The sequence below is a fragment of the Capra hircus genome, chromosome 4 (genome assembly GCF_001704415.2).
Source record: "Capra hircus breed San Clemente chromosome 4, ASM170441v1, whole genome shotgun sequence".
NCBI classification, from domain to species: Eukaryota; Metazoa; Chordata; class Mammalia; order Artiodactyla; family Bovidae; genus Capra; species Capra hircus.
This window is the reverse complement of record NC_030811.1, coordinates 34,906,738-34,927,049: the sequence shown is the minus strand read 5'-3', so window position 1 is coordinate 34,927,049 and position 20,312 is coordinate 34,906,738. Positions and strand designations below refer to the sequence as shown.

The 20,312-nt window shown below is 36.6% G+C and overlaps 1 protein-coding gene across 1 annotated transcript in view; it reads left to right on the top strand.

Annotated features, from left to right (window-relative positions):
* Window positions 1-17,145, top strand: part of KCND2 (potassium voltage-gated channel subfamily D member 2) — a 556,385-nt gene extending 539,240 nt beyond the window's left edge. The window contains exons 2-6 of the mRNA XM_013963409.2: window positions 384-546; window positions 7,089-7,184; window positions 8,553-8,645; window positions 12,119-12,366; window positions 14,488-17,145. Of these exons, the coding sequence (XP_013818863.1) occupies window positions 384-546; window positions 7,089-7,184; window positions 8,553-8,645; window positions 12,119-12,366; window positions 14,488-14,665 (778 nt within the window). The 3' untranslated portion in view covers window positions 14,666-17,145. The remainder of the gene's footprint in view (window positions 1-383; window positions 547-7,088; window positions 7,185-8,552; window positions 8,646-12,118; window positions 12,367-14,487) is intronic.

The window sequence follows — 20,312 nt, the reverse complement described above, 5'->3', positions numbered from 1 at the left end:
GGATTATTGAAGTCTTAAACCATGTATGCTTTAGCCATGAAGTAGAGATGCGTGCATGCCTGCTAAGTCGCTTCAGTCTTGTCGGCCTCTTTGTAACTTGATGGACTATAACCTGCCAGCCTCTGTCCATGGGATTTCCAGGCAAGCACACTGGAGTGGATTGCCATGTCCTCCTCCAGGGGATCTTCACGACCCAGGGATCGAACCCATATCTCTTATGTCTCCTGCATTGGCAGGCGGGTTCTTTACCACTATTACCACCTAGGAAGCATGAAGTAGAGATAGATTGATCCAAAAAATCACTTAACTGGAGGCTAAAAACTATGTGTAGAAGAGGGAAATAACTTTCTGTGACTTAAAACAATTTTTTTTTCTATTCCAAGGTATGGTGACATGGTACCGAAAACCATAGCAGGGAAGATTTTTGGTTCCATCTGTTCACTGAGCGGAGTCTTGGTCATCGCTCTACCTGTCCCAGTGATTGTATCCAACTTCAGTCGGATCTACCACCAGAATCAACGAGCAGACAAACGAAGAGCGCAGAAGGTAAGTATTCAGTTCTGTGCAACCATGATTTAGCATCTCCCACTCTGTAAAGTGAGCTTTAAAATCCCTTACTGGCTATTCAGTGTTCTGGTTTGGGTCGATAGTTGCATCAGTCAGCACAAGCTAAATTATACTACAATAGAAAAGAACCTTAATATCTTAGTGACTTAAAAACAAGGAGTATTTCTTAATCATGCTACAGATTACTCTAGTGATAGAAACTCCATCTTAACAATGTACATCTGCAGTCATGCAAGCAGAGGTAAAAGGACATGATGAATCACAGCCTGACTCCTAAAACTTCCTGTTGGAAGTGGGCCAAGTCACTTCCATCTCTATTGCATTAACCCAAGTAAGTCGCATAGTCACGTGTAACTTTAGAACTGGCAGAACAAGATAATCCTACTATGCAACCACAGACAAGAAGAAAGAAATATTTGGGGAATAGCACTAATGACAATAGTAAAATCAATGATAGATTCTTGACAAATTTTGTTAGAATCAGATTTGTAGATCTGATTCATTTAGCCTCTGTCCATCAGAGTTGGTTCCAGTAGACTGGGGGTATTAAAGGGCACCAAAATATGTCTCAGATGTCCAACATAGTTGACACAGGAAGTAGGAGAAATCTGATCATTAGTAGCTGAGTTTTATTTTTGGCCCAGCACTTTACTGTTTCTCTGAACTTCACATCAATGACCTCATCCATCTCAGAGGAAACAGGTTGCATATGCATCTGTGAAATGGAGAAAACAACACCTACCTCACAATAAGATTAAGATTATATAGAAATGCATATAAATCTATATAAGCACAATATAATGCTATTTATTGGTGGCTTCCTATGTGCGAGGTATTGGCTAGATGTTTTAAAAATCATGTAGTCTTCATAACAAGTCTAGGAGTTACTTACTATCACTCTTCATACTCATAGATGAGAGTTCTAAACTACCCAAAATTTGAGAAATTCCAAGATTACATACCTAACAAATTGGAAATCTCTCATTCATTCCAAGGCGTCTGACTCCCAGGTTCATACACTTAAACACTATAATAGATGTCTCCCAAAAAAGTTAACTACAGGTTAGCACATGTCCTCTCCCCATTCTTTGTTAAAATAATCACCTTGAGAGTCAGAGCCCTTGTTGCTTAGAAATAATTATGGAATCTTTTATAGTTTCCTTAAGGCTATGGAGCTAGATTTCCAGGATTCTTCATGGATATTGTATCATGTCCTTTAAGAATAGACTTGTTTTTTTTTTAATTATCCATAAACTGTAACTAACGTGGATGCACAATCTAGATAGTGTGGTGTAACTATAAAATATCATGAGAGATTCTCGTGCAGTTCATAACTGGCTTTGTAGGTAATTCTAGAACAAGGTTTTAAACATGTTTTTAAACAGTGTTGACGCCTTTAGTAAAATAAAAAGTATACTTTATACTTCATACAGTATAAAGTATTGTTGTTGTTTAGTCACTAAGTCATGTCTGCCTCTTGCAACACCATGGACTGTAGCCTGCCAGCCTTTTCTGTCCATGGCATTTCTCTGAAAAGAATACTGGAGTGGGTTGCCATTTCCTTCTCCAGGGAGTCATCCTGACCCCACAGAATGGAACCTGTGTCTCCTGCATTGTCAGGTGGATTCTTTACCACTGAGCCACCAGGGAAGCCCCATATAAAGTATAAAAATCTCATATAAAGTAACTCTTTGGAAAGTTCAAGTTAATCAGTGTGGCCACACAGCATGTTGTCCGGAGAATTTGTTTGTATCCATTGTCAGAGATCTGCTTTCTTTAGCAAGAATCACTCTTTCTGCCTTGCCCTTTCTTCCTTTACAGAATCCCCCATTTTTTGGACAAGTATCTAGCCTTTAGTTATTGTAGAGAATGATGATAAATAAAATTGGTAATCCAATAAACAAGGAGGAGTAGAAAAAGGCACCCTCTTGGGCAATTGTAGTCTCCTGTGAGGCACACTGTTCACAAGCAGAGATGGAGAAATTTTGTCCACAATCAGCCTCCATCATGCCTTGTCACATACCACAGCTTTGTCTCTGCCCACACACTACAATCCCTCTACTGGACACACAAGTCATTGTTTAAAATAACAGAAGTCTGGGCTTCCCTGGTGGTTCAGTAGTAAAGAGTCCTCCTGCCAATGCAGGAAGTTCCCACATGCTATGGAGCAACTAAGCCCGTGCGCCACAACTGCTGAGCCTATGCTCTAGAGCCCAGGAGCGGCGACTATTGAAGCCGGGTTGTCTCAGAGCCCATGCTCAGCAACAAGAGAAGCCACCACAATGAGAAGCCCCAGAACTGCAACCAGAGAGTAGCCCCCTCTCTCCGCAACTATGGAAAAGCCCACGTGCAGCAACAAAGACCCTGAACAGCTAAAAATAAATAAATAAATAAAAATTATTTTAAAACAATAACAGAAATCCAGCAAAAGCTTAGCTCTCCAGCATCCATCCATCTCCCTTCTAGAAATTTCTTCTTTAGTATGAGCTATCTATCATTCATCTTCTGAACACCAAAAAAAGAGCTACCTGCATGAAAACTGTAGGAAATACAAATCTGATTTTCAAATAAACCAACGTTCAAAATATATGTATTTTTTTAACTTTGTCATCTGCAACCAGCAAATCGATAAAGAAGATCTTAGAATGTTTTGAAAAGCTTTTCTATCTAAATAAATTTAAAATGCATAATTAAATATGGTATTTAAAAAGAACACTAAATTGAAAAGTATGTTTTATGAATTTTTTATCTTTAAAGTTTCTCTATATTCTAAGTTTCGGCCATAATGAGTGAATTTTACATACTGTAACTACTAGAATAATCGGCTTAATAAAGTCAAATATAATAACTTAAAGTGACAAGTTCAGTAAATAGTCTGTGACCAATATACTGAACATAGTTATTTAAGAAAGAAAGATGAATATGGAACTAAATAAATCACCAAGGGATATTTTCCATTTTCCTTCCCAAGAAATGTCTTAAAAAATAATAAACATTTATTAAGCTAAAATAATTTAGATTTATCTGAAACTGGGTGATTTGACAAATATCAAAGTTATACAGAAATAACCAGCTAAATTAAGTCAAGTAAGATGGGTCCATTCAGTAAAAAGTAGCAGTCAAGCTGAATAATAAATAATATAACAAAATGTTTTTGAGGCCAAAAATTTTTATACGTAATCCCACTGCCAGCACCAAGCTCAAGCGAAAACTTATACAAAATAAAAATATGTATACAAACAATACTGTACTCAAAGTTTTAACCACTTTGTGGAGGCTTTAAGTAAAAAATGAGAATCTTGCATACCTGCACTTGCCCTTTTCAATTATAATAACAAATGTTCAGTATCTCAAGAGAAATCCTCTTCTACACACACACACACACACACACACACACACACACACCAGGATAGAATGACAGAATATGAAGAGACACTTAATCTCTTTTCTTACTCTCTTCAGATTTCTGAATCTTACTGTCCCAAGTCCTGCATTCTCAGTGAAACCTTCCCTTAGGAGTCATTTCTCTCTTTCTCCCAAATCTTATGTCACTTGCTATCTCTAGTCTCCATTAGACAATTCTGTTTGACTCCATTTTTTTAATTAATTTATTTTTTATTGATGGATAATTGCTTTACAAAATTTTGGTTGTTTTCTGTCAAACCTCAACATGAATCAGCCATAGGTATACACATATCCCCTCCCATTTGAACTTCCCTCCCATCTCTCTCCCCATCCTGCCCCTCTAGGTTGATACAGAGCCCCTGTTTGAGTTTCCTTAGCCAAACAGCAAATTCCTTTTGGCTATCTATGTTACATATGGCAGTATAAGTTTCCATGTTACTCTTTCCATACATCTCACTTTATTTTTGACTTTTATCTTTTCATGAATAGTATCTTCCTAGCCAAAGTTTAATATGTCTTGAGAGCAGGTATCATGTCTTGCATTGTGATGTCTTATACTTATTTCCATTTATCAATCTACTATTTCTGGTCTTCTGGTTGAAGGCTAGCATTCAACAGACATTTAGCATGGTGCTCCACAAGACCGAGTAAACCAATTAACTTGTAGTATTGTATGTAGTAAATCAAAAGAAAAGTCGTGAATGAAACCGGTTCTTTTTCTAATACAGTACCTGACTTAGCAAAATGGCTATTCTGTCACTAAAACTCAACTATTTCTTTTTCCCTCAACTTAGAACTACTTCTGCAGAAGTGGTTTCTATAACATGTAGGTTTTCTATTATGGAAAATATGTTATTTTCCTTTGTCGAGGGTATCTTTGAGTGGTGTGCATGTCTCATTTATGAAAGAAAGTAATATTTCCTAATACTGAGGCTAAATGCTTGGAGGATGACATAGGTGAGACTAGCAACTATGATATAGGTAATATAATTACATGCAGTGGCTGCAAAAGAAAGGGTGGGGGAGAGGAAGGTCAAGGGACGAAGGGAAGCAAAAAAGGCATTGAACGTTCCAGGAAACCAGTGAGATTTTAGGATTGGTATTTCAACCATAACCCCTTTCTGGAAACCTAATGTATATTTCTATTACTTATTTCTGAATTATAACATCAATTCTAAATCATTCCCAAGTGTGCTTGTCACTTCCTGTTGTTTTATTGTCTGTCCTGAAATCCTGGCTGCACAGCACAGCTTTTCAAATTAAACATTTTCTACCTTCCAATTTCATTCTCAAGCATTGTCTCAGTATTTTGAGTCATCTAAACACTATCGTGCCAACAAACAGTGAAATTTGTCTAGTTTTTTCATCACTTATAAAATGATCTTTGTACAGAGTATTATTTTAACCTGGAATTGGCACACAGGAAGAAGAAATTCACAGAGGAAGAGAGAAGGGGTGAGGCTGAAGCCAGATGCTATCTTAACACTATTTTGAGAGCTTCGAACATTTCGGTGTTACTGTCAAATTCTGTGGGTATTGGTAAAAAGGCACCTTGGTACCACTTTGGAGGGAAGTTTGGTAAAACCTAGCAAATGAAACACATGCACGCATACCCAGGAATAATTCTACTTCTCAAAACTGCAGATCAGCTCATCATGATGTTCCAAGAAGGCAGCATTGCTGGTAGTAGCAAAAAAATAAAAAGCCTTGAAAATTCATTGTGATTGGTTTGCTACCTAAAGGATGCTTCATTCCTGCAGCGGTATATTATACAATCATAAATAAATGAGGTGGCTCTATATGTGGAGATATGGGAGGAGTCCAACCTGTACTAAATGAAAACAGTTGTGTGCAGAAGGCTGTGTGGCAAATCATCCCAAATGAATAAAAATGTATGGGTGCATACTTATGAATATATATATATTTTTTTCTTTTTACTTTTATTTGCCTAGTATCTTTCTGGTAAAAGTCTCTAGAAATTTTGCCAACAGTTTACTCTGAAGGACAGGAGTAGGTAAGCCCAGAGAGACTTTTGTTTTTCACATACTTTTGTAGTATCAAAATTTGTATCATACGGACATATTCATTTTCCATTTTAAAAATCTAGATCATTAAAATTGTTTTGTTAAGAAGAAGACTCCAGGATTAGAGACTGAGATAGTCTCCCTCTGGTTGTTTAGAAAAAGCAAAGGAGTCATTGTAGGGTAATTGTACAAGTTATTACCCAGGTCTTTCCAGTCGCTTCCTGAATACACTTGCTAGACATGTTTCTTATGGACAGAACCGTCACCAAAATAGTGCTCCCCAGGAAGCAAAAAACAGACCCTTACCATGAAAGTCTGGGACATATATAGAACAGCAGTAGGTTCCTGGAACTTAATTACTAAATTTAAAAAGAACATTAGTTTAAATGAAAAGAAGTTGGCAGCTAGTTTGCTGGGTCTTCATTTCAAGTTACTCAGATTGGGATAAGTGAAAATATAAGGAAGACTGCTATTTTTCTTGGTGCAATTAACCAGAAACAACACTAAAATAACTTGAAATTGAAGTACAAGTCCCTCAGTCATGTCCAACTCTTTGCAACCTCATGCACGGTCCATGGAATTCTCCAGGCCAGAATAGTGGGGTGGGTAGCCTTTCCCTTCTCCAGGAGATCTTCCCAACCAAGGGATAAAACCCGGGTCTCCCACATTGTGAGCAGATTCTTTTCCAGCTGAGCCACAAGGGAAGCCTAAGAATACTGGAGTGGGTATCCTGTCCCTTCTGTAGGGGAACTTCCGAAACCAGGGATTGAACCAGTGTCTCCTGCATTGCAAACGGATTCTTTACCAACTGAGCTATCAGGGAAGCCCTGAAATAACTTAATCTTACTGTAAAACCTTAATTACCTAAATTCTTACCTCTAAACTCCAAAATAAGTCATCAATCTCAGTGATAAATGTTAGCTAAAATCAAACACTCAAATATTGAAAGTTTATTTTTCAGTAGTTAATGTGAAAAGCTGCTATGCCTTTTTAAATATGTGTGCTGACAACAGCATTATATAAGCGTGCTATCAGTGTTTTAAGAAAACCAATCATAGATCTTAGGAGGACATTGTTTTTTTGCTCCTATAGAAAGCCAGACTGGCCAGGATCCGGGCAGCCAAAAGTGGAAGTGCAAATGCTTACATGCAGAGCAAACGGAACGGCTTACTCAGTAACCAACTGCAGGTATAGTCAAGAATTTCTCTTCTTTTAATGTTCAACTTATTGGTGCAATATTGATTTAGTTCTACTTAACCATGTAATTTTATTGTGAATAATTATGAAAATGGCTCTGAAACAACAAAAGTGTCATTTGTTCATGTAACCTCACCCTGTACCATCTTATTGGCTATAGGCTAGAAGCTGGGATATGTCATACTTCCAGTGAGTCATAAATCCCATTCATGATCGGGCAGTATTTGGCACTATCTCCTGTACACGTGGGGAAAATTCTCAACAGTTCAAATACCTAGGTTTTTTTATTTCAAACTTAGGTGTGTTCCTTAAAGTTCATTTGGGTGTCAATAGGAGGGGTGATGTGATATCTTGTTTTACAGTAAGTCCCCTACATACCAACAAGCTCCATTCTGAGAGTGCATTCATAAGTCCAATGTGTTCATAAGTCCAACAGGGTTAGCCTGGATACCCAACTAACACAATCGCCTGTATAGTACTGTACTTTAATAGGTTTATAATCCTTTACACAAATTTTAAAAAAAAACCACAAAAAAATAAAGAAAACATTTTTAATCTTACAGTATAGCTAGCACCTTGAAAAGGTATACTGTACTACAGTAGTACAGTACCACAGCTGTCTCAAGGGACTGCATTGAGTGAACAGGCAAGAGTTTTGACTGGAGGAGGGAAAGGCATGGGAGATGGTAGAGCTAAAGAATCATCAGTAATAGGAGTTGGAAGGCAAGCTGCAATTTCACTCACACCTATATTTGATGGCACAAGTTCTGGTTCCTTGTTGGAACCAGATGTACATTTGAATCTTTGCAAGTTCACAACTTGAAGGTTTGTATATAAGCAACTTACTGTACTTCTTATTGAAGAGGGAACATCATTCAGTGTTATAAAAGTCACATAGTATGAAATGTAATTTGAGAAACTTAATTTTCACCTTAAAACTTTCTTTTAATATTTAGGATCCCAATCATCATTACTTGCATAATAGCTTTTGTGTAGGTGAACATGATGTGGTTTCAGGATTATGTAAGTACTAGGTTAAAAATTATTATCCAAAAATAATGGCTCTCAGACTTTCAAAGGTAGCTGGGAGATGAATGAGTAAAAGAGAATTACATTTTCAATTCAGGGAGGCAAGTCTAAAAGCCGAGACCACTAATTTAATGAAAATGTAAATGATGATTATCAAACTCAAAAGGAACTCTACATTTGATCCTTTTCAGTTTAAAAAAGAAAGTAAAAATAAAATACTGCCATTTAATCTCAGAAAATAGGCCAGATCTCTCAGTAGAAATATGTAGCTGAGATTCTCACTGTTTGCAAATAAAAGAGAAAGCCCTTCTGTCTTCTCTCTGTTAACAGTCCTCCGAGGATGAGCAGGCCTTTGTTAGCAAATCTGGCTCCAGCTTTGAAACCCAGCACCACCACCTGCTTCACTGCCTAGAAAAAACCACGGTAAGGAAAAGGCAGGACTGCCTGCCTCTGCAACTCAGACAGTAATCTCACTGGTTTCTGTGAATATTTAAGGTTTCCAAGTGTGATTTCACTGTATGCATTACTGCAAAACATACTAAGCGTTCCCCTCCAAAAAAATCCACAATAATTGAAATTACTTTGAAAGGCTCTAGTGACATTTCAACATAGAAAGTATTTTATAGACTTATTTAAAATGTTATTAACTTTAGGCTAAAATATCAGTTGAATGTAGATAGAAACTTGTGTTCCAATAGCTGACTGCAAGTTCTATAAAATATCTTTTCCTGCTTCTTAAAATGCTGATTAAGCAGAAAAAAATAATGAAGTTTAAGTGTTCCTGACATCTGGGAAAAGGGAATAGCAATAACAAAATAGAGAATAACTGAAAATAAACATTTCTTTCATTCACAGGTATAATGAACAAATTAACAGTAAAAACTATCTATTCTCTTAAGAAAAATGACACATTTAATTACTGGTATACCCTTAGGGCCTGAGGATTGAGTCTGCATTTCTTCCCTTATAAGCTCCCAGTTGGACCTCCTCTTTAACAAAGGCATCTGTTTCTTAGATAGGTTGTCAAAAGGGATCACAGTCTGTGACCACAGAGCAGAATAAAATTTTCACTGTATTTGAATCAAGTCTGCTTGTCCACTCACCAGAGACACATACTTGTTGTCAATTCTGACATATTGTTCATCCATTTATTTATTTACCTCTATAGTCTTTCCACCAATATGTATTTCTTGTCTGTAATGTATCAGACAGTCAGCCAGACCCAAGATACACCATGAAGTCAGGTATGACCTCTGGCCTACTTCAGCCTCCAGGTTTGGGACAAAATATGAATGTTACTGCAGAAGGACAATAAGCAAGGAAAGAAACAATGAGGCCCCAGTGGACTAGGGGCGAAGAAGGTGCAGCCAGAGGGTACAGGATCAGGCAAGGCTTCCTGGAGAAAATTGAGTTGAGACCCACAGGACGATTATGAGTTAGTTAAACAAAGAGATGAAGGGGTTAAAGTAGGTGTGAGTACCTGGAGAAGACTGGAACTTGGCCAAAGAGGAAGGAAAGGAAATTGAGGGTTGTCAGAAAGAAAGAGGGTACTACAGCGCAAGTATTATCAAGTCCAAGTTCGCTCTGCTCACTACATGACAGGCCTATAAATTGGAGACGAGGTGTTGAGGCAAGAAATAACAACTTTATTCAGAAAGTCGGCAGACCAAGAAGATGGCTGACTAATGTCTCAAAATAACCATCTTATAAAGTCTGAATGCCAGGTTCTTTTATAGAACAGAGTGGAAGGACATGAGGAAGTAAAATAAAAGGCTATTAATCTTGCAAATATCTCGTGGAATGGTCAGCTTTGGGGAGGGGATATGTTAATTTCTTCCTTCCTGTACCAGATGGACAGGGTCAGGATGTCTCCCTCAACAAAAACACATTGGTTTAACATTCAGGCAGAGGAGCAGCGTGCCCCAAGTCAGGCCATTATGTATAGACAGTATCCTTTTGTAAATAAAAACAACAGGAAGCAAAGGTTAAAAAAGTAGATCCAACATGGAGTCAGATTTTGACCTTTCTTATAACACAAGGGAGGAACAGAAGAAGTCAGTGGGCAGATAACCTTGGGTTTTGGAGGCACGTAAAGAATTTTGATCTTTATCTCCTAATAAATGGAAAAATATTTGAAGGTTTTAAACAAGTGGTTACTGATTATATTAGTATCTTAAATTTCTATATTAGGATAACTTTGAAAGTTAAATGACAACATTAATCAAATTTATTTATCCCTACCATTTTTTAAATTTTTATTTTCATTTTTTGACTATTTTACCTTTTGTGAAAGTGTTATTTGCTCAGTCGTGTCCAACACTTTGTGACCCCATGAACTTGCTTTGCAGGCAGATTCTTTACCATCACAGCCACCAGGGAAGCTTTTTAGGGCTATTTTAATCATAAATTATATAATACTAAATTATTATTAACACTAAACTAAATTACTAATATAGTTTAAATGAAGCTACCTACTCCAGATATGTGGTAACCTGTCACAGAATGGCTTCTTCCCTTCCAATCACTGATGAGATAAATTAGAATGTCATGCCTTATAACTTGTATATTGTGTGTAAAACGTGCATGTAAGAGAAGAAAACAGATTGTGAGCAATCTGTTCCTTTGTAAGCAATAGATTTTTTCTATAAAAATTAATATTTAACATGAAATTCTGTCTTAGATGATCTTATTATCCTCTGGACTTTAAATAGAATGTTAAATTTCATTTACTGCAAAATGCTTATCTTAGCAAAGAAATGGCAAAATGAATAACTAAAGCAATCTATTTCCTATTAGCCAGCAATTTCCTTCCATTGTTTTACTAATATTTTTGGATGAGAGATGGTTAAGTGAAATTTGGCATGAGCAAAACCTTCCATTATAAGACTATTCCCACCCACACAAAGAAAAAAAATTAATAGTAGTTGAAAACATTCTTAGTAGTTCAAACTAAAACTGTTTTCTCTTTTATTTCTGAGGTAAAAGTCTTCCATACACAATTTATGAGCCAATTCTTTATTAAATATTTTAAAATTAAATTTTACACTTTGTTTCTGTATGATGTCCTATGTGAAATTATGTCCATCACTGTTGACTTCTGGGTTATAAGAACATAGGTACAGATCATGGGTCCAGCCAGTAATATATTACAAACATAAGAATGGAGACCTCAAAAGTTCAGTGTTAACCAGTTCTATGTCAAATATAAAGTAATACATTTTGATAAATATATTTTACTTAATAAGTCATATTTTTCTATATACTGGGAATTTTAGAGGAGCATCTAAAGAAATGGGAAATGTCTTAGTTATCTTATTTTTCTGATTAAAAAATATCTTCAATCCCATGTGAAAATATTTGCTAATATATAACAGACAATCTAACTTGGAACATTCTATTAAAATAGTCTCTTTATCATAACTTCAGTCTGTCAATTTGTTTAAAAAATAACATACATGTAAATTTGCACATTCCCTATGGGTATTATCTATACTCATTTTTGAGGATTTTAATATTTAGTTTATAACTTCCAGATTGTATGTTTAAATTAGTAAATGATATTCAAATAAAGTTAGTCTATGATGGATGCTAAATCAGCCGTGTATATCAATCTCAGATTCTAACTGGAGAGAGATTATTTTCATACAAACGACAACAAGAAGTTTTGCTATTCTAATTATTATGAAAATGGTATTTTTTTTACACATTAGATAGTCTAAATGTACTGTGGGCATATTTGAGTTCTAAAAAGAAAGCTATTCAAATCTTTTTTTTTTTTTTAAGGTAAACTGTGATAATATTGTAAGTCAACTATACTTCACTAAAAATAATAAAGTTTTTTAAAAGTTAAACTGTGTTTCTGTGCTTTCTCCACATTTCTTACCACTACAAAATAGAATCACGAATTTGTGGATGAACAAGTCTTTGAAGAAAGCTGCATGGAAGTTGCAACAGTTAATCGTCCTTCAAGTCACAGTCCCTCTCTTTCTTCACAACAAGGAATCACCAGCACTTGCTGTTCAAGACGACACAAAAAAACCTTCCGCATCCCAAATACCAACGTATCAGGAAGCCACCGAGGGAGTGTGCAAGAACTCAGCACGATTCAGATTAGATGTGTGGAGAGAACCCCACTATCTAACAGGTACCTGAGATTAATTTGTGTGCGTCCACACACCTGTGCTGTTTTTCAGAGCACATCTGCACCGGCTGTCATGCTGTTACTTTTGTGGCATCTAAACCCTAGCTCCTTGGGTTTATTTTATTTTTTTAATATAAATTTATTTATTTTGATTGGAGGCTAATTACTTTACAATATTGTATTGGTTTTGCCATACATCAACATGAATCCGCCACAGGTATACACATGTTCCCCATCTTGAACCCCCTGCCCTCCTCCCTCCCCGTACCATCCCTCTGGGTCGTCCCAGTTCACCATCCCCAAGCACCCAATATCATGCATTGAACCTGGACTGGCGATTTGTTTGAGATCAAACTGATCTGAAACAAGTAGGAAAATCGATCTATTGTAATATTCATGAAGAGGCAAAGGTAGTAGCTAAATCAGTACTAAAAGAGTAGAAAGAAGATAAGAAGGTCAGGCATTCACAAATATATTTCTACCTCTTCAACCTCACAACTTTTTCTTAAGCAGATACCTCTCCACTTAGGAGTCCGCTAAGTAAACATGAATGACCTGGAATTGTAGGCAACACAACCACAAGTGACAAATTAACATTGATATGATTGAAAGGTATTCAGTACACGCCAAAATATATCAACATAGTCGTTGTCACAGTGAAAAATAAAACTATGCCAGAAGGATCTTTTGAATCAGTATACAGTTTTGATCATGAAGGTATTTTGGATCTCAACAAACACAAAAACCAATATGATATCAAAAAAAAAAGGTAAGTGAACGTTCAAATTGTTTACCTCTGGTGAGTTTATGGACAATTTAGGTGAATTTTTCTATTGGCATTTTCCCTTTGCTTCTCTTTATGTGCCACTTGTTTTGACTATAATGATGCATGTGTGATAATAAGTAGTACATTTCAACCAGGTAAATCATTAAGAATATCGATTTCTGCCCAAATAATTTTCCTTTGCTCTTTGAATTAAAAAGCTTACCTTTTCACAATCCATTAATTCAGTGCAACTTCTTTGTTGACATCCAACCATCTTTGGAAAGTCTAGACAAGATTCTGAATTCAGGCTCTGTCGATTTTATGTAATCAGATGTTTCTGAGATCAGAATGTTAAATGTTGGAGCAATGAAGATTTCTGTCTCTAAGATAGTCTAACTGTATGTTGCTTTACATTTATTCCAAAACAAGGTAGGAAATGGAGGAGTGTTCAGGAAAAAAAAAAAAAAATCTTGGGACACAAAGATCTTAATTAAGTTCCCTATGAAAAAGAATAGTTTAAAGCTCCTATGTCTACACTCCTTATCCCTTTCCCTTCCCCCCTCCACCCCCACCTCCTCACACAGAGTATATAACTCATGCAAGAATAGCACTGGGGAAAACTTTTAAGTATTGATAATGACTAACTTGAGTTCTTAACGTTTGCTGTCACTAAGTTGAGAGCTTTAAGGGCATCCTGTATCCCAAAGAGACAAGATAGTAAAATGACTCTGTGGTCAAAAGAATTAAGATATATCCACAGGGTATGTCCTCTTCATTATTATTGTTGTTTAATCACCGTGTCATATCTAACTCTTTTGCAACCCCACAGACTATAGCCCACCAGGTTCCTCTGTCCATGAGATTTTCCAGGCAGGAATACTGGAGTGGGTTGCCATTTTCTTCTCCAGAGGATCTTCCCAAACCAGGGATCGAACCCGCATCTCCTGCATTGGCAGGAGGATTCTTCACCACTAGTACCACCTGGGAAGCCCATCCCTTTCATTATGATATCTCAAACTTCTCAGAGATCCTATCTTAAAGAAAACTCTTTTACTTTGCTCAGCTTAGGTTTTCTAAAACTCACCTGATCCTCTCTTTTACATTCTCAAAGCAGGAAACACTTTGAGAAACACTAATTGAACCACACTGAGCTGGCTTTTAGACATTTATTTGATGTTAATGCCCTAATGTTCATGTTAATTTATCTTAAGCTTTGGTGTTTCATTTTTCTTAATTATGGTGATTGTTTTTAACCTTTTAAAATGTTACTGATAAACATGAAAACATGTATTCATTAGTTGTAAGAAAAAAAATTTAAGTAAACAACCTTCTTTCTTAAATCTTTTCTTCCTCATCAGCCGATCCAGTTTAAATGCCAAAATGGAAGAGTGTGTTAAACTAAACTGTGAACAACCTTATGTGACTACAGCAATAATAAGCATCCCAACACCTCCAGTCACCACCCCCGAAGGAGATGACAGGCCAGAGTCTCCTGAGTACTCAGGAGGCAATATCGTCAGAGTGTCTGCTCTGTAAGACAATTGGAATCAGGCTCAAGAGAATTTGAGCACTGGCTGTGGAAAGAGTCCCAGTGTGGAAGAAAGAAGAGATAACAAACACTCTGCAGATGAAAATGACAAAGCAAGGAGGTTGGTAATGAAACAAACACAAAGCTTTCAAACTTGTGGATGGAAATAAAACCACCAAATGGCATTTCTGGATAGAGTTTGACCTGTTATACAGAGAAATAAAATAGTCTGTGGCCCTTTGACTTTGTGAATGAGCACAAATGAAATGCCGCCTATTGATGCTTCTTATGACCAGAACTCTTTTTTAAATAAAATAAATCTTTGAACATAATGTTCCAGTTGAATGCAAAACAAAAAATATGGAAAACATTTTGATAAAAATTTTTCCTGTTAAAACCATGAACATTGGCGATGATGAAGATGATTACACATTAAAAAAACCACAAACACACAACACATTTGTATTGACTGAAGGAAACCATCATAATGCATGCTAGAATTCTTTGGAGCCGTTATCTCAGTTTCCTTATGTTGTCTTCAGAATAGGCATGATAAACTATACTAGTAGAAAGAGGGAATTTCTGTGTACTTACAACAAGCTGATTGTTCATGTTCCATGGTGGGCTGTGCAAATAAACTCCTTTTAGAACTAACTGCAGTATTTCTCATGGGGATGCTCACTAGTACATCTAAAGTGTTCAGATAGTTCAGTATGAATCATTGTTTTACTTTGCACCTAGATACTGGTACAACTGCAATAATTAATTGTACACTTGTTGTATCAGGAATCAGGATATTTTTGTTGTTGTATTTCCAGATCTTCATAGATACATTAAGAGCCACATTCCATAGAAAAACTTCTGGTGTGGCCAGGTTTTAGATAACCTTTTAATCCAAAACCCTTGTGCCATAAACGTTTTTCTGTAATATTGTTTGGTCCACTGTATTCCTGTGACAGTGAATTATTTGTTCCTGTATTTCTATAGCACCTTTCTATTGGGTTTATCATCATCAACTAGACTAACGTTTTGTATTTCAAAGGAATTTCCTACTTTTGTATTCCCCAGCAAATTATCTTATCAGCAGATTACCATCATCTTCAATCCGTTTGTCAAAAATTAGGGAAAAAAAGGAGTTGACATTTGTGAATTATCTCTGACTTTTTGCTGTTATGGAAAAGCCCAGATACTGGATACATCATTGTATGTTTCATGAAAAGAATTAGCTGGGACTAATATCACAGAACCAGTGATCCCAGAATCTCACATGATGTATTATTTATTTTGCTTTAGATCTCAAGTACATTTTGAGAATAACTAATATGAATTGAAATGCAGAGATAAACTGGAGTGCTTTATGTAGCAGTATTTGATGAAAGCACGCTTTCTATGCCATTGAGGAAGGCAGCACAGATTTGTCTCAGAAAGGTTCCTGTTTATTGCAAGGAGCAATTTTTCTCCTCTAAATCAGGAGGACAGGATTTTGATGATGCAAAATTGATCTCTATGTATATTTAAGTGAAAAGTCTTGATATCTTTTCACCTTTAAAATATATCAGCAGACATGTCTGCACGTGACAATGTAAAAAAGTTTTATGTCCAATGAAAAGTTTTGTTCATTCCAAACCACCACTGTAAGGAATGAAGTTTAGCTTCAATACATGGAAAGAGTAAATAATTATCCCTTTACTATAGAGATTTTAAAATGCTTAATCATAATTTATCATAAAAAGGAATTAATCCAACCATTTTCAAGTAAAGCCAGAAATTCTTGCTTCCCATTTCTAGACTAGCTTCTAGAACAAAGCTGTGCACACAGTAGATTTATAAACACTTGCTGAGTGAAAGTCAAATAAACTCTACTATCTCTAGGGAAAAACTGGCTTTATACCTAGTATGTTTTTTTAAAAGTCACTAATCTTCCTGAAGTGTGAATAATAACAATTATATTAACACCTGCCTCGTGTCACTTTATGCTTCTAGAGCAAATATATAGTGAAACTTCTTTGATGGCATTTGTTGAAAAACTTTTTAAAAAGTAGGTTAAACAAAACACAATCAGGAATACTTAGGTCTTTATTCCCAATAAAAAGTTCTATTTTCATGTTCCTAATATTACATTTTAAAATGCAGTTAGATTATTTCCGTTGACAATTCTGCCTCTTTTCCAAGTTATCATTTATCCAAAACTATAAATTTCTTTAGACTTTTGGAAAAGAAAAAAAAAACTTTTTGGTGTTTTAGGTGATTTAAAAATATACTGTGTTGGTGGTGAATGACTATTGATGACTGTGTTAAGTGCATCTGTATTGTAAGTGAAATGTAATTATTTCTGTGTACCATATGGAGTAACCAAGGTCATTGTTTTTGACAATTTTGTTTGAAATTCATATATCTTATTTCAAAGGATAGCATAATATCTGCATTATGCTGGAAAAAAATAGACCTTTGGAGAATACTCAAATAAAACATGTGCATGCTTGAACAGGACAACATGGTTGACTATAGCTGTTTTTTTTTTTAAGACTTTCTTCCTTTCCAAAATCTAGTATGTACTGCACTCTTCATACATATTTTGGGAAACCTGTAATGTGGACAAACTCAAAGAACCCATCGATTGTGAGTGAAACACATCTACTCTAAATAGTGGAGATAATAATTTTCTGCCAGCATTGGGAATGTAGGCAGAGGCTGCAATAGAAAAGTTACTATCATTTAAAGATAAAAGAGTGCCACTATTTTATATGGTCATTTTTGATAAATATCTTGGCAGTTACATCTCCATAACTGGAGAAGGGAATGGCAACCCACTCCAGGATTCTTACCTAGAGAAGTCCATGGAGTGAGGAGCTTGGTGAACTACAGTCCATGAGGTCACAAAGAGACAACTGAGAGACTCTCTCTCACACACACACACAAACACACACACACACTCCTCCACAGATACTATGATAATATAAGTATATTGCAAGGTTTTACTAGTTATTAAGAAAAAAGATATTAGGGTTGAAATCAGTTGATTTTTTTGTATCAGTTCAGTTCAGTCTCTCAGTCATGTCCGACTTTTGTGACCCCGTGAATCACAGCACACCAGGCCTCCCTGTCTATCACCAACTCCCGGAGTTCACTCAGACTCAAGTCCATCGAGTCGGTGATGCCATCCAGCCATTTCATCCTCTGTTGTCCCCTTCTCCTCTTGCCCCCAATCCCTCACAGCATCAAAGTCTTTTCCAATGAGCCAACACTTCGCATGAGGTGACCAAAGTACTGGAGTTTCAGCTTTAACATCATTCCTTCCAAAGAAATCCCAGGGCTGATCTCCTTCAGAATGGACTGGTTGGATCTCCTTGTAATCCAAGGGACTCTCAAGAGTCTTCTCCAACACCACAGTCCAAAAGCATCAATTCTTCGGCGCTCAGCCTTCTTCACAGTCCAACTCACATCCACTTGCCTCTTAGACAGTGTGGACCAGAGAGAAGACTGATGCCTGAACTTTATGTACTTCTTGATCATCACTGCCTGAGTTAAGCAAAGAGAAGTTCTGGGGTAATAACTTTGGTCAGAACCCAATTAGATTTTTTTTCCCAAATATTTATTTTACTTATTTGGCTGCCCTAGCTCTCAGTTATGGTACTGGGGATCTCTGACTTCATTCTGGCATGCGGAATCTTAATTTGTGGCATACAAACTGTTAGTTTCAGTAGGCGGGATCTAGTTCCCTGACAGAACATCAAACCCCAAACCCTTGTATTGGGAGCCTAGGATCTTAGCCACTAGACCATGAAGATTCTTAGTCAGATGCTTTTCTATCTATGGAAAGAGGTGATCTATTTGTATAGTTATATGTGCATGTGTTTGTGTATTTATTTATATTTCTATATATACATACAGATTTTTTTTATCTGCCTTTAAAAATACACATATACCGATGGTTTCTGTTCAATAGGAGACCAAAAGCAAAAAAATGTTCAGAGATTATTAGAAGGACAAAGAGTAAATCATCGAGTACCCAGAGAGCAACTAGTGATTCTCTTGGTGGATAATCTCCATTTTTCTCTTATTATTTTCCTTTACATCCCTTGATTTATTGAGATGCTAATCTTTCATTAAAAAGAAAGATTAACATGCTTCCCTATTCCTTCAACTTAGTTACAGAGTTGGCCTGGAAACAGCCTCCAGGGAATTATGTCAATGTCAGTCAACCACATTGCTTAAAAGAATAAAAAAGGTTCTTGATTGATGCCTCTTGAGTTTTACAAGAAAGGCAACTCCTCTTCTCTAGCATGTTATTAAAGTGTTTGTTTGATTAACTCATGTGTTCAAGAATGGTTGTTGGTCAGCACTATGTAAACTTCATCAGAACTGTCAACGCAATCATGTAGGCACACTATAATTTTTTTAAAAAAATAAGAGTTTAAATTATCCACTGTAGGTGGCTGTGCTTAGGGTGGTAAAACAGTCTCCAAAAAGTAAGTTTATACTTAAAAGAAATTTTGACTTTTGAATACCACATTTGCTTAAGACGATTATAAAATATATGTTGTGTCCAATTCTTTGCAACCCCACAGACTGCAGCCTGCCAGGCTCCTCTGTCCATGGGACTCTCCAGGCAAGAGTGGGTAGCCTTTCCCTCCTCCAGTTGATCATCCTGACCCAGGAATCAAACCAGGGTCTCCTGCATTGCAGACAGATTATTCACCAACTGAGTTATCAGGGAAGATCCCTCTTACTCCAGAGGATCTTCTCAATCCAGGAACCAAACCCACATCTTTTTGCATCTCCTACATTGGCAAGTGGATTCTTTACCACTGCACCACTTTGAAAGCCCTATAAGATATATCAGTTCAGTTCAGTTCAGTCACTCAGTCATGTCTGATTCTTTGCAACCCCATGGACTACAGCACACCAGGCTTCCCTGTCCTTCACCAACTCCTGGAGCTTGCTCAAAATCATGTCCATCAAGTCGGTGATGCCATCCAACCATCTCATCCTCTGTCATCTCCTTCTCCTCCTGCCTTCAATCTTTCCCAGCATGAGGGTCTTTTCCAGGGAGTCAGTTCTTCTCATCAGGTGGCCAAAGTATTGGAGTTTCAGCTTCAGCACCTGTCCTTCCAATATATAAGATATATATGTAAGCCATATATACACACACACATATATAGGAGGAGAAGACCCAGGTTCGACCCCTGGATCAGGAAGATTCCCTGAAGAAAGGATTGGCTACCCACTGCAGTATTCTTGCCTGGAGAATCCCATGGATGGAGAAGCCTGGCGGTCTACAGTCCATGGGGTCACAAAGAGTAGGGCACAACTGAGTGACTTTCACTTTACTTTATAATATTGTGTGTATGTATATATAGTGAAATACCTTTAGTGAAAATATTAGATCCATATTGTACCTTCTAATCCTATGTTCTTTACTGCCTGCCATATCTTTTCCCTTCTTTCTCTTCAAGCACTAATCATTCTTTAGATTATTCTCCCTTTCCCCCTAATCACTTTCTTTTCTGGGTTTTCTATGAAAATCCACTATGTAAGTACTCTTCATTCTGTTTATCACTCAAGTTATTGGGTACACAGGATGGACTACACGTTGTGATAGATGCTGGAGAAATAATGATTAGGAATCCAAACCGAATAAGTATTCTCCTTCCT